This window comes from Micropterus dolomieu, linkage group LG10 (genome assembly GCF_021292245.1).
Source record: "Micropterus dolomieu isolate WLL.071019.BEF.003 ecotype Adirondacks linkage group LG10, ASM2129224v1, whole genome shotgun sequence".
In the NCBI taxonomy this organism is placed as follows: Eukaryota; Metazoa; Chordata; class Actinopteri; order Centrarchiformes; family Centrarchidae; genus Micropterus; species Micropterus dolomieu.
Window position 1 is genome coordinate 8646803 of NC_060159.1, and position 15539 is coordinate 8662341.

At 42.3% G+C, this 15539-nt stretch overlaps 1 protein-coding gene across 2 annotated transcripts in view; it reads left to right on the top strand.

Annotated features, from left to right (window-relative positions):
* Nucleotides 1-15539, top strand: part of atad2b (ATPase family AAA domain containing 2B) — a 74324-nt gene that overhangs the window by 11062 nt on the left and 47723 nt on the right. For both annotated transcript variants that reach the window (XM_046060556.1, XM_046060557.1), the window contains exons 18-23: nt 1391-1577; nt 1705-1890; nt 8374-8509; nt 11123-11316; nt 11422-11581; nt 14611-14733. In XM_046060556.1, coding sequence (XP_045916512.1) covers nt 1391-1577; nt 1705-1890; nt 8374-8509; nt 11123-11316; nt 11422-11581; nt 14611-14733 — 986 coding nt within the window. The remainder of the gene's footprint in view (nt 1-1390; nt 1578-1704; nt 1891-8373; nt 8510-11122; nt 11317-11421; nt 11582-14610; nt 14734-15539) is intronic.

Genomic DNA, 15539 nt, shown 5'->3' on the forward strand with positions numbered 1-15539 from the left:
GACAGGTTTGCGACTTTATCCTGTCATTGTCTCTCTTTACAAAGACAAGTGTTGCAGTATGAGAGTCCTACCTGAAGAGAGGCTGTGGAGTTGTGTGTTACGCGATACGAGAACCACATACAACTTTATTTATCACATTTGGTCGGACTTGATGAATTTAGCGCGAGGTTACACGTGACAACGTCCAGTTTTCAAAATAAGGTGAATTAATTGGATTATATTCAAAGAAAGTATAAAACATATTACATATGTACATTAAAAGTAAATAGAAAAATTTCATTTCCTTTACCGGGCCCTCTTGTGCCTCGGACCCACCCACCATAGTCTCTCCAAATCCTGTGGTAAACACTGAGTAAAAAGCACATTTTGACTGTTAAATTTATGCAATGGAAAAGAAAAATGGAAAAAATGTTAATGTAGTTATTTGGTATTCTGCAAATTTTTTCATTATATTTAGTTTCCGCCAAGAACTTTCATTTCGGTGCATCCCTACTGGATGGTAAAACTGCATTAAAACAACACTTAATGCCTGTCTGCTCTGTCCCTTTTATGAGAGTGCTGTCAAAGCCGTGTGTTAACTGGCTTGATAACCACATGTGTTATCAAACACCTGTGCCACAATGAAAGCTCACAGAAATCTCCAGGAGTTCTGAAACATGTCCTGTAGGTCGAGTTACACATAACATATAGGAGAGCAGAGGGCAGATACTCATCACATCTGGCTTGAGAAGAGAAGTATGTGTATTGTTTACAGATGCAGACTTTACAAACAGCACTTTTGCTGCTGTAAGCAGTGCCCATGCTGCAGTCATATTTCCCGTTGGTTTGTCCATATGACATGCACATAAGGGGAGGCTTCTACATAATATGGGAGAAGTAAGTGATTTGCCTGAACTGTAACAGGCTTCTGCAACTCGTTCTTCAACCACTTGTGTGTGGCTCAATCTTTTTTTGTTCTGTCAAACTACATCATTTGAGTGCAGGGTTGCTTTTCTCCAGTTGCTAAGAGAGTTCATTGATGTTGAAAAGAGGGAAAGTAAGTCTTCATTGTGTTGTGACTGCTCTCTCGCCTGGTCAGACAGGTAATATATTCAGTTTTGTCCTCGAAATGTTTTAAAAGTGCACAAAGATATCTTGATTTTTGTTGGTCTTGTCAACATTTACTGAGGTCGTTTTACAGTGAAGTCTAACACTGCTATTCACATAAAAAATGTAAAGTGAAGCACCTGCAGGGTTGTTGAGTTAGCGTCAAAAGTAACTTGTGCATCAACATTCATTTACTGAAGCAAATGAACAACTGAACAGAAAACAATTGGGGTGTCTGTCTTAAATGTCAGTGATCATAAGGTGATAGCTACTGTGCTAACTATGGACCCCCTTCTGCCTCTAGCTCTGCCATCCAACAGCCCACAGCATACCGGCCTCGTCTTCTGCTGGCTGGGGCCTTTGGCTCAGGACAGAGCTCCCACTTGGCCCCTGCCTTGCTGCACCACCTGGAAAAGCTGCCAATCCACCGCCTGGATTTACCCACTCTCTACTCCGTCAGCGCTAAGACGCCAGAGGAGTCTTGTGCTCAGGTAACACACACACACACACACAGGCACACACACAGGCACACACAGGCTTTTAGGTTTAGTGATTTGTACCATAACTTTTTCCCATAAGCAACAATGTTTGAATGACCTGTGATCTATGTGGTTGTAGGTCTTTCGGGAGGCACGCCGGAGCTTGCCCAGTGTTGTGTTCATGCCGCATATCTCAGAGTGGTGGGAGACAGTGAGTGACACTGTGAAGAGCACCTTCCTCACCTTGCTGCAGGATGTACCCTCTTTCAGCCCTGTCCTTATCCTTGCCACTGCTGAGACTCACTACTCACAGCTGTCAGAAGAGGTAGGAATACAGTATACACACATCTGAGCTGACATTTTCTGATATACCTGGAGGCCTGCCCCGTGTCTTTTGTGGTAACAAATTGCTGTTGATACGGTTTCTTCCATTATGTGAGAGAAGAGTGTTAACCTGATGTTTTTTTACAAGATATTTGATGCTAAAGCATAATTGAAAGGGTTTCTTTCTTTATCTCATACTCAGGTGCGCTAGTGCAGATGCAAACAGGGTGTCACAGTCAAGGTCATCTGCTCCCACAAAGTTTTTACCTATTTTGGCTCCATCTCCCTTTTCTTGTCATTTATTCCACTGGCCACTTTTCTCCCTGGGTATCCCCAATCCTGCTCCTTCATCCTTCCACTTGGATTTATTATTCTCTTTCTGAAAGCCAAAGCAGAGTCAGACCACCCGTTGTGGCGCTCTAAGGGAGGGATTGGAATAGTGTGAGGGGATATAGAGAAAATATGGGGGGGGGGGTGAAGGGCCAAATAAAGAGGAGGGTCCTTTCTAGTCAGGCAACAGAAGGGCTTTAATTACGTCCGGGGGTTGGCAGCCCCACGTCTTCACCCCAGGACACGCACCATATCAATATGCCTGTGCAGACGGTGCAGGTTTTTTTTCTGTTTCTGTCTCTGTTTATGTGTGTGGCTGCTGTTTTGGCAAGACCTCATCCCTGGCCATGCTCCAAGGTGATTCTTTCTCTGTTGTTGACTCATTAGGACTCAGGCACCTGGGCTGTTGTACTCATTGAGGCCCAAGCTCTTATTTAACCTCTGTAGTTCTAGTAGCCTTTTTTTCTTTGTTTAATTTTTTATTCTCATTTGGTCACTTTTATTCTTTTTTTGTTTCACGCCATTCTTTATTTCCTTTATGTTGTGTGATTGATAGTTCTCCACAATTCTTACATTTTTGCTGTCCTTCATCATGTTTGTTGGTTCACATGCTGTGTTTAAGGGGAACTAATCCCCTCTGCAGACCATTCAGAGTCAACTGGTTGATTGCTTTTCATTACGTAATAGGTGACTGGCAGTTACTTTTTTCCTCACTTTACCTTTTCTTTGGTCATTCATAGCCATGTAGCCTGGACATTTGGAAAGCACGTGCTGGGACAAATGGAGTGCTTTAGTCAATATGGAGCTAACATGAGGGTATCAGGAGTGTCTTAGTATATGCTGATTTTCTCTTTTGTGTTCTTCCTCATTTCAGTGTCTTGCACTGCTAGTTTGTAGTGGCCTCACATCATTGCACTTGTTAATCAAAAAAACATTTTTTACATTGTAGAAAGACCCCATATTAGCTCACATTTAAAGCTATATTTTAAAACAAGTCATTATGCCGGAGTCTGTCTTATTCCCACACTGGCAAAAATAAATGATTGATATAAATAGTTGACAGAAAGATAAACTTTATTGCCCAACTCTTATGCTAGATTACTGCCAAGTTGCTGCTTTATTGACTCGAGGATATGTGCCATGCCTTTCATTGTTGACAATCTCACTGCTGGAAATTCAATCAGCCCTGATTCTATTTGGTGGACTGGCTACTCTGTAAATGAAATGAAGTTGGATGTCTTAGGAATAGTGTTGTGACGATACTGGAATTTCTAGGTTTGATACAATACCTTGAAAAATATCAATATTTGATACCATATTTGATACCGCGGGGGGAAATTTGACCTTGATTAAATTACTGAATTATCTTCTTAACTGATCTTAGTAACTAAAGTTAATAGTATTGTGTGTTAAGCAGAACAGTATCAGTTAATTTACTTCTGACCTTAGTCAAAGTATTTTCCCATCAATTAAAACTCTGCTGTCTGAGATTCCTCAGGTCTGATAGCTCGGGGGTGGATTAGCTTAGTTTTGAGACTTTATACATGTCTATTAGTTAAACAACAGGACAACTGTCTTATTAATAAAAGTTTACGGGGACATCTTGTTTAATACTTTAGTGATGTTGAAAGGGAAGACGTCTGCAACCTCTAGGTTTTTTACAGAGGACGGTGTGTGGGTCCTGCAGGTGCTTTGCTTGTTACCACCGCTCTGTACCGTCACTTTCATATGGGCTTGCTCGTATCCTTTGGCAGCATCCAATCACAAGTGACGAGTACTAGCTAATCACAGCACAGTAAGGCGGGACTTGTCGAAACTGGCAGGAAAAAATACGCAAATGAGACGAGAAGAAAGCGCTGTGAGTGACAGAAGGCGGGCCTTTGTGGGCACTGCAGCCTGTGTGTATCAGCTCGCTGTTGGAGAGAAGAGAAGTGCATTTTCAGAATCGATACCGTGAAAATGAACTTTAAACCGTTCTAAAAATCTATATTTTTGACAGCACTACTTTGGAATGTATCAAACCTGTAGCGATGTTTAGGACCCACTGGATGCTTCAGACAAGCATTGTTAGTTGGTTTTCATAACTATACTGAATTATGAATGACCCTAACCAGTACCAAATAAAAAAACAAAAACAGCAACACACAACAACTGCTGCTAGTGATTTGCCATGTGTGGAAGTCTGTAAGGGGAACAAATCTAGTAGTTGGTTCCACTGAAACTGTGCCCCAGGTTTTCCAGAAAAAGAATATGCTCTTTTCTTAGGCTGTTCACATGTTAATCAGATCTGTCTTGTCTAATAATTGGACATATTTGCTATAATTGTTTTGTTTTTCAAATTACACGTCTTATCTCTTTTCTCAAATGTGGCCCAGTAGCTTGTTTCAGCAAGGTTTGAGGAGTTTATTGTTTTAAATGTTTATGCATGGATATGCTGCAGTTAATGGTGCTTTAAGTGATTTGGCTATTTCTGAGAGGGTTGTTTCACTATCTGGCACAGAGAACACAGTGACAGCTGCCGTCTCAGCTACAAACCTCAGCAGGGAAGAAGCAGCATCCCTCCCCAGCCAAAACGGACATGACAGGCTTGGGTCCAACTACATAGCCTCCCTCCCTTAACAGCCATTCACTTGGCTTAGATTGACTTCCTTCTCGGTGGAAGGACAATGGAAATTGCTAGAACATGTTATTGTAGGGTGAAGTAACTGCAGTTAGAGAGAGATATTGTCCCATCAGTCTGAACTTCAGTGCTGTAACACTTTTTCTATGTGTGGTTTGAGGCATCTCCAAGTGCATTTGAATGGCATTAACAGCATGTTGAAAGAATGCTTTGCTTTGCGACAGTTTTACCATAAGGACCTGGGTTATTGTAAGTAATCAGTAATCTGTTTTCAATGCTGTGATAAAGCAGATACTGTACCAGACAAAATCTGTGTCTTCCAGAAAAAATATCCAGATCTTTTACTTTTACTATTGCGATCTTTTACTATTTAGCACATTTTTCTAAGAATCAGGCAATTTTTTTTAGAGCTGTATTTTACTGAGAGTGCAGTACACTTTTGCTTGCACTATGAAGTGTTGCAGCACAATGCAGATTACCTGTTTCTGATATCATATCAGAACATCTATAGCTTAAAGACTTACCATATTTATTTCACACAATAATACATTTTGTTACTATGTGCAACAGTAGCTGACAGGCTGGAAAAATCTGTTTGCTGTTGAAGTAACGCACTCCTACTGAGGCACCCACATTGTTAATATAATTAGTGAATATAAGAGGTCATATTTTGCTTTTTCCCTTTCCTTTATTGTGTAATATATCTTTTTTTTGTGCATGTAATAGGTTTGCAAAGTAAAAAAGCCCAAAGTCCACCCCAAAGGGAGTTACCATCTCCCACAGAAAAACACTGCTCTGTACAGCTTGATTGTAGTCCAGCCTTCACTTCCGTTCACAAGTTGTCACTTTGTAACATGCCTCATAAGCGTAGCAGCTAGTCGGGCAGGCCCTCAAAAACACCGCTGGGTAAACACACTGAGCTGCAGTACACATGGTGACAAGACGTCCTACTGCAGCCTCCCCTCATCCCCGCTCTACCTACCAAATATTAGACAGTCAATTGCTGGTGCTAATCATGACGACGACTTCGTCTATTGGCCCAACCCTTGTACCTAGTTCAATTAATGGTGTAAAATTGTATTGACTCCAATTATAAATGATTGGGAAAATTATTTGAACCATGTTGATGGTGTCATCTTGAGTTCCATTAGCAATATACCAATGCGCTGTGACAGATGATCTGACAAGCACTTGGTTTGAGTACACTGAACCCTTAAATGACTTCCAAGTGCACAGTAGCTTTTTTTGTGTGTCTCCAAAAGCAAGTCTTAGAGCATTGCACTTTAAAATCACTAGGCATTTTTCTTGAGTGGATGTAAAACGTGCTGTTAGTGATAGCAATAATCATCAGAAAAATCCGTTTTCACTGTCCATTCATCCATTTCCTGACACTTCCGGGTTCAGGTCACAGTGGCAGCAGACTAAGCGAAGTAGTCCATACGTCCTTCCCCCTTAGCCACATCCTCCAGCTCTTTATTTATTTATTTTATTTTTCCCAGGCCAGTTGGGACATAATCCCTCCCGCGTGCCGTCAACCTGGAGGCATCCAAATCAGATGCCCGAACCTGATCTGATTCCTTACAATGCGAGGGAGCAGCGGTTCTGCTCTGAGCTCATTTTGGTCACTTATGTCTGTCTCCATTATTTCAGTCATTACCTAAAGCTCATGACCACAGCTGAGGGCTGGACTGTAGATCGATTTGTAAGCCGAAAGCTTGGCCTTCAGGCTCAGCTCCCCTTTTAACACAACGGCCCAGTATAACTTCTGCATTACTGCTGACACTGCACCAGTCTGCCTGTCAATCTCACACTCCATCTTACCCTCAACCTACTTCTCACCATCTGGACTTGAGTGTGTGCATTATTGTTCAAATGTCATTATCAACATTTCCTGTGCTTTGTTTATTGCAGGACATTTTACAGCATTTATTTTGTGTGACCCTTTCTAATTTTGGAGCATTAAGCCACCATCTTTGGACCACTGTGATTCAGGAAGGTGTCTCAGCTATAGCTGTTTTTATGTGAATTACATGAAGAGTTATTCACTCAAGCTGTGTTTTACTGCCATCTCATTTTACACCTGCAGTAAGGACTTTTTTTCTTCAGAAAATTGAGATGGCGATCTAGTAACATGACAGTCTAACAGAATGTTTTAGTTTGCTTTTAAGTCAGTTTGTGCAGTTAAGAATTGATCATGCTAGCAGAGCAGGTGTCCAATTTTGTTTTATAGTTGCTATCCTGCCAGACATCCCCAATTTTCTTTGTATATTCATCTCTCTCCTCTATCCGCCCTCCCTTTTTTTCCCCCAACCATTCATCTATCCACACATTTCTGCTATCCCCCCTGTGTCAACAGCCCTGTAGCTTTTATCATGATGAAAAATATCATTACCTGCTGTGTGCTACATACACACATACGCTGTCTCTGGCTCGCCTACTGTCTCTCGTTTTTTCTCTGTTCCTCCTTTCCTTTCCCTCTTCTGAGGGGAGAGAGTGCAAAATCCAGAGAGACAGGATAAGAAAGGGAACAGAAGGCAATGCAGAGAGAAACAGAACAAACAAGTCATGGGGAAGGGAGAGGATCGATGTGAAAGACAGATGGGGGAAGATATAAAGTAGAAAGTAGGTGCTTAGTCAGCAACAGGGCTTCCCATCGGGAGCAGCCTTGAGCTCCATTACGGAAGTGAACTGGGATCTTAGAAGACCCCTGTAGCCCCAGTATAGATGCACACTATATATTAAGGTAGCTGGAAAAGGCTCTCATATTTGTCTGCAAATACAATATAATAATTTATACAAAAAAGTAAAATAATATGTCGCCTGGCCAACATTGGTTAAAAATACCATACCACCTAGGGTTATCGGTGTTAGGACTAAAGTGAGGATATTTTTTTGTGCCTGGAGAGTCAGTGAAAATAGTCCCAGCGATATAATAGTTGCAGGATAATCCATTGCGATCATTTGGCTGGAATACTCATGGTATCCCTCCCAGCTATTGTTTGGACCATAAACATGATGGTAAATTCACAAAACTAGTAATCCACAATGTCAATTATCCACTTATTATAATTGAGAATATAAGGATGTGTCAGCCCTTTACAAACACTACTGATACGTAAAACAAATGTAATGAAATTGACAGTTGGCGTTAAATCAGGTAGTAGTAGATTGGCCAAATTTTGTTAGAGAATCGGTTTGGTGCAGTGGGTGTATAAAATGACATTGGATTAAAATGTAATATTCTCAAAAGCCCAATAATTACAACGGGAACTAAAATTAAGAAATGAAAGAAGCAGATTTACTGTGACAGAACATGAGATATTAACCTTCCACACAGCCAACATAGTGTTATCATAGTATGTGAATTTTCGGCTATTCCAGTTGATAGCATAAATCTAGCTAGCTGTCACAACCTTTGTACTTGCTGTTATATGCTTTACCTGTCTGTTTTTATGACAAGAAGAATTCAATCTTAAGGCATAGCAATAAATGGTGTTGGTCACTTATCCAATCCTTTGATGAATTTTAATACAGGTAAGAAGTATTTTCCAGAGAACCTATGGGGAGGTAGTGACCCTGTGCCCTCCAGGAGAAGAGGACAGGAGGAACTTCTTCTCTGATCTGATGCTGGTCCAAGCAGCCAGAGCTCCGCCGCGCCTCAGGAATACAGGTACCTATTGTATTCATTTAGGCATGCACATTCATGATGAGACATCATGACTCATCTCTGCTGTCTAGAGGGCAGCATTGTCTGCGTGTGCTTCTTTCATTCATAGCCCCGTTCTCAACCTTTGTGGATCCAGTAAAAGGTAGAGAAGCAGACGTTATTTGTCCGACAGCTTTGTGGAGACCAAAATGGACCCCACAAGTTTAAAAGGCTTTTTCAGGAATAAGGTTAGGGCTAGGCATGTAGTTGTGACGGTAAAGGTTATGATAAGGTGCATTATGTGAATGATGGGTAGAGAATGCTTTTTGGGGGACTTGGTTTTAGGGTTCAGGTTAGAGCCCTGCATTTCAGCCCGAACCCAACGGGCCCCGACTTATTTATGCCCCTAGGGCCGGGCTTCGGGCCAATTTTCATGTCATAGTTCACATGCGGACCGGGCCTCTGGCCTTTTTTGGGTTATGCTTTTTATATTTTTAGACATTAATTAAAAGAAAATAGGAGAAGTTGACGTCGACGATAGAAAAACAAACATAGAAAGACATTTCATAACCTGTTTTCTGTTAATCTTATAATTACACTGATATATGACTGACATGACAGTCGCACACACGCATGCACGCACGCACACAGAAGGTTTCTCGGCGAGATGTGCTGCTCTGGTGGAAACAGCATGAGACCCTGCTACCGCAACTGTCAAGACTGGCTCGCTCTGTGTTTAGTGTCCCCGCCAGCATCAGCAGCGAACATGTCTTCAGCGCAGTGGGAAGAGTGATAGAAGAGAGGAGGACGGGGTTAAAACCTTCCACTGTGGATGCTGTTCTTTTTCTCCACGATGCTCTGACTGTTCTAACTTTTCGTTTGATTGGACTTTATTTTCGTTTAACTGTTGGAAACTACTGGAAAAAGAATGGCCATGTTCTTTGGTGCATTATAAGGTAAGAGAACCTGCAAGTTTTTTTTAATTTATTTAATTTGTTTAGATTGTAGACTATTGCTCATTTCGTTCTTCGAGCGCTGTTTCGAGCAGCCTGCCTGCTTCACTGTAGTATTTCAAAAATGTTGTTTTACTCACTGGTTTAATGAATAAACATTTATTAAACTAATGGTCTGTGTGATATGCTTGAGGTGTGTGTGTGTGTGTGTGTGTGTGTGTGTGTGTGTGTATATATATAATATAAAAAAATAAATAATAATTATGGATTTTATTGTAGCTAAGTAAAGTATTAGCGTTGATTTGAGAGGCTAAATTGATCAAACATGTTTTACTCGCTGTTGGCTCGGCTGAAGAAAAGGCTCCAAACATTTGTCTTTCATTAAGAAATGAAAAGAAACATAACTAACAAAACTGACATATTTTAATGGCTGCAAATAGGGCAGGCGGTTGCTATGTAATGAACAAAACAAAAAAACAGAAACAGGCTCGGGCTAATAATTTTGATGAGCTGTCGGACACGGGTCGGGCTAGGGCCTGAGCGGGTCGGGCCTAGATTTGAGCCCCGTGCAGGGCTCTAGTTCAGGTTACAACATGGTTAAGGTAAGGGGCTAGTGAATGCAATATGTCAATGAGAAATCCCCACAGGCATGTGTGTGCGTGTGCCTAAATCACATTCACACAGTGGAGTTTAATGTTGGACATATACTGAATAGGTTTAATTTCACTTGATTTAATAATAGAAAAGTACAGATGTAAGATATTGAGGGTCAAATGTAAGATTGTCCCAGTGTGAAGTCTCTTTTTTTCCTGGACCTCTATATCCCTCACCTATATCAAATTGTTGGCCAATTTTAATCCACATCCAGTGACGCCCCCATCCACCACTCCAGCTGCCATTGCCCCAGGCTTTCGAATGGAAATGGTGCCCAGTGTTCATCCGCAGTTTCCTTATTGATGCAAGGCAGGGGTCCAGCCGCTTTACTTGCCCTGTGCTCCTCAGGGGTCTGCAGTCTGGCTTCCAGCAGATAGGCCTGCCGAAAGGCAGGTAGTTGAATTGCTATGAGAGGGCCCGGCTGCTGTTCGCCACAGTTAGAATCAGGGTTTAGATGGCTGCTAGTGACTGAAGCGGCCCAAGGTACTGTGGAACATTCCGAACGATGCCAGCAGATGCCTTAGGCGAGGACTGGTGCATTGGGAGAGGAGGGCGAATATATGCTTCCCTTGCCTTATCACTCTATCATTGGTGAGAGGCTTTTCCTTAGTGTATTTCAAACCTGTGTTTGGGAAGGAGTGTAGCTAGATTATTTTCTTCACCTGCAAGAATCTTAAAACATGTTTCTTTTTTTTTTTTTCACCTGGGTTAAGTATTTTTTGGTCTGTCTGCAATGATGTTCCGAGGAAATGGTCAAGGATCAGGTTTGAGATGAGATGGTTTTTCACTTCTAACCAACGTGCTAGTTGTGTGTTTTATATATTATATGCGAAGTTGGTGTAGTGATTTTGCCCTTAGCGGAGCCCTTTGTGTTTTTCTTTCCTATGGGCAAACACGCAGATTCTTTATTTTGTTTCTGGATCTCTCTTGGTGTTAGATCTTTAGGTCTTGTCTATAGATGGAAGCTGTGAAAACTTTATTTTGTGAGCATACTCCTCTGTTTATGCTTCAACTTTTTCTCTCCTAACAGAGAGGTGTGAAGAGGTACTGCCGGTGGAAGAGGCTCCAGGCCCCAGAGCCCTGTCAGCAGAGGAGCAGCGCCGCTTGGCTGAACAGGAGGAGAACACGCTACGGGAGCTCAGGCTTTTTCTCAGGGATGTGACCAAGCGTCTGGCCACTGACAAACGTTTTAGCATCTTCAGCAAGCCAGTTGACATCGAGGAGGTAAAGAGGGAATGGACTCATGTTGGGACGCACACCCTGGCATCTCACTCACTGTTTGACAAAGCCTGTTTTAGCCCTTCTATTAAAATTTACTTTGTGTGTCAGGTGTCCGACTACCTGGAGGTTATTCGGCAGCCTATGGACCTGTCCACTGTCATGACCAAGATTGACACCCACCAGTACCTGAGAGTAAAGGACTTCCTGGTGGACATCGATCTTATCTGCGCTAATGCTTTAGAATATAATCCTGACAAGGATCCCGGAGGTGAGGAAGAAAATTACAGACATGCTCACGATTACACACATGCTCATACATTTTAGGGAACTTGTGTGTGTTATTTTAAGCTGTTTTCTCATATATATATATATATATATATATATATATATAGCAGTTAAATAAAACAGTCAAACGTTAGATGACACATGGTGTAATGTTATGTTACTATCACAGCAGTGATGCATAAATTACTTTAAACATAAATCAATTTGAAATGACTACTACTACTACAGAAACACGCTCCTCATGCTGATAATTTTAATAAACATGCTTGTGTGGAGACAAAAAGTAAACTGGATCAGCAGTGTTGACTTGATGCCGTCTTGACAAAGTGCTCTGGGATGCTTTCGCTTTACGTGTTCGTGCACAGCAGTTTTGCTCCAGTGAAGCTATTTCACAGAGCTCACAGAGCACCACATTGTTGGGTCTCTGTCTAAAATACTCCCAAACTTTGGCTGGTCGAAGGCGAGGTAGCTGCAGCTTGTTCTCCAGGGGAATCCCTGTTAATACCGGATGCAGTCATGCGCCGACACACGTTATGCAAATCAACATATTTTTGAAATCAATACCGTTAACTACGTTGATGATTTGCCCCAGCCGTACTTCCAGGCAGTCAAATTATAGTTAAGATGGGTTTCTTCAACTTGGACCACTGCACCAGTGAAAGGTCTGACAATGGCTCTGAGGATTTCATCCAGCAGTCAGGGTACCATTGGCTAGCACGTGGAGGACTGTGCGACACTCCAAGGATATGCCTCCCTAGAGCATCACTGACCCACCGCCAAACCGGTCATGCTGGATGATGTTGCACGCAGCAAAATGTTCACCATAGTGTCTCCAGACCTTTTCACATCTGTCACAGGTGCTCAGTGTGAACTGGCTCTCATCTGTGAAGAGAACAGGGCGCCAGTGGTGGACCTGCCAATTCTGGTGTTCTCTGGTGAATGCCAGTCAAGCTGCATAGTGCTGGGCTGTGAGCACAGATCCCACTAGAGGATGTCTGTCCCTTCATGGACAGCCACCTTCATGGAGTCTGTTTCTGACAGTCTGGTCAGAAACATGCACACCAGCAACCAGCTGGAGCTCATTTTGTAGGGCTCTGGCAATACTCCTCCTGTTCCCCTTTCACAAAGGAGCAGATCTGGTCCTGCCTCTTGGCTGATGCCCTTCTATGTCCCTGTCCAGCTCTCCTTGTGTAATGGCCCATCTCCTGGTATCTCATCCAGGATCCTGAGACTGTTGGGAGACACAGCAAACCTTGTGACAGCACGTAGGGATGTGCCATTCTGGAGGAGCTGGACTACCTATTGGATTGATATCCCTCACGTTTAATTGACTTAATTTTATACAGAGATGATTAAGTCTTCTATTACTTTTTGGGAAGTGTACATACATTAAAAAATGACATGGGAAAAGTTGAAAAGAGCTTGTTTCACAGAAGATAAAGGTACTTTTCTACCAGAGTCAAATTCTCAACAGCCATACCATGATGTAAATTAAAAGCTGCATACAGTAGGCCATTCAATTCATGTGACCATTTTAATTCTCGCCTTGTGTGTTTAGATGCTCCGTTTCCCTCGCAAAGATATAGCTCCCTCATTCTAATGGGAAGCAATTCTCTGCCAGCCCAAATGAATAAATCATATCTCTGTCTTTGCAGGCGAGGGCCTGGGTCATTTGTTGGAATGCAGGGTCTACAAATGATACACTAAAGGGGAAAAATGCAATTAGGCAGTTTAATAAAGAAGACTAACGAAGCCTCTTGCCTGCTCACCCAGTGCTCGGCCCAGGGAATATGGCCCAGACCCTGCACAATTATGCTGCTTGGGAAGTTCTACACCAGCTCACAAAGTGCTGGGAAAAAACCTCATTATCCCTCAGTGGTCCGTTTCTCCGTGTCCTTCACGCTATCTTTATCGTATTGTCCTCCATGCACTGGCTTCCTTGTCTTTCACCTCCTCACCTTGCTAAATAATTACTTTATGTTAAAAAGGCTGATATCTCGGCGCTCCACAATGTGACTGTCACAAATACTTCTTTGTTGCTTGAAGGAAATAGTGATAACAGCCTTTTGACTGAAGAAACCTGTGAGCAGCAGCGTTGTATGTCAGCAGATTCTCGTCTGTTCAGGATGGGAAAGGTTAGGCAGTGCCCATAAGGGTGCTGATGAGCTCTCTGCATCCCAGCTGGCCTTTGACACCTCTTCCACTGACAGGCATTTTTGCCCTTATAATGCACTTGTAGGTAGCGTGTGCGCACACACACACACACACACACACACACACACAAATTGCCTCCATCGCAATTACGCAGCCATCCTCCAATTAGACAAAGGAAGCTGGCAGATTGTGACCTCTCTGCCACTCACTGCCTGAATTGTTCTTCCTCTGCTTGCCGTAATGAGGGACTGCCTGTTTATGGTGACTGTGCTTTTAGCCTGCCTCTTCAGCTCAGCCTTTATTTTCCCTCGATAGATGCAGGAATAGGGAAAAAAGGGTTTAATGATGCTGTGGTACATCTAAGGGAAAAGAGGCATTAGAGTTATAAAGGTCTAAGGAGAGAGAGAAAGAGATATTTCAGATTGCATTCTTGTGTGTATGTGCGCCTGTGTGTACATCCAGCTTTGTCTTAGATGGTGTAAGTGTTTATATCAAGACCCATGCATGTCTGGAGTTCTGTCCGCTAACATTCCTCACCAGAAGCCCAGCTCTATCCTTTTTGTTCTGTGAGAAAATGCCACAATCCCTTTTCTCACAGATACAGTGCAATGGGGCGGGCCAGCTATCGATTCGACCCAGCATTGCGTTACATCCATGATAGGGTGTAGAGAACATGCAACATCAAACTACAGTCCTGCGCACGCCTTGATGGCAGGATCAAAATTAACTGATATCTGAATAAAAAACTTTGATAATGACGATGTCAGATTATACTGGTTTATGTCCTGCGTCCACACAGAAAACCACCGTTTTGTGTCTTGTGACAGTAGTGTTTTGTTTCACTGTCTCTTTTCTCAGACAAGGTGATCAGGCACCGAGCGTGCAGTTTGAAGGACACAGCCCATGCTATATTTGCTGCCGAGCTGGACCCGGAGTTTGACCGCATGTGTGAAGAGATCAAGGAGGCGCGAAGGAAGAGGGGTGAGAAAATCCCTCTACACTGTTTTACAATTAAGGGGTGACGCTAATAAAATTTGAACATTTCTCTTTAAAAATTTGCATGCACAAAAACATCCTTAATTAGCACTTAGCTTCTTATGAAAAGCACAGTTTTGCAAGATCATAAACTTTAATAACTCAATTTACTTGATAAATACTCATATGTTCTGTGCTGCCCTCTTTATTTGGGGATGGTTGTCTTCACGATATTATTGATAAATCTGACTAATATAGCAGACTAATAACACTGAACTTAAAAGCATAATTTGTTTATCTAAATCTATAAACATTTTGGAAGGAATACTCACTAACTTGAACAATGAGCCCTAGCCAGCGCATTTTTGCTGTGTACTTCCCAGCATGCCCTCTCACCCTCTCTTTTTTTTTTTGTACTAAGTCTTTGATAGATTATTTTAGAGAATATAAACCTGTTTTTCGTGGGGGTCTGTAGGTTAGCCCAGTAGTGCTTGATGGAGCAGTCAGTTTTTAATGTAGACTATGTGGCGCAGAAAGGAGCAATGCCCGAGGCTCCAGTGTTCCAGACAGTACCTTATGTGCTAGCTGTCTGCCTGGCGCTCTGCATCTCTAGACTCACCAAACAGCCCCGAGCGTTGATGAGTGGATTTAAGGGAAAAATCTAAATGAGGTTTATGCACAAGAAACACGTATGCGATGTAGTTAAATGGTACACTGAAGCTTTTAAGTATTGACTTTTATGCAAGTTGTCAAATATTGAGCATGAAGGCATATAATCATATGCAAATATTCCTGTTGCTATACTTGCCCAC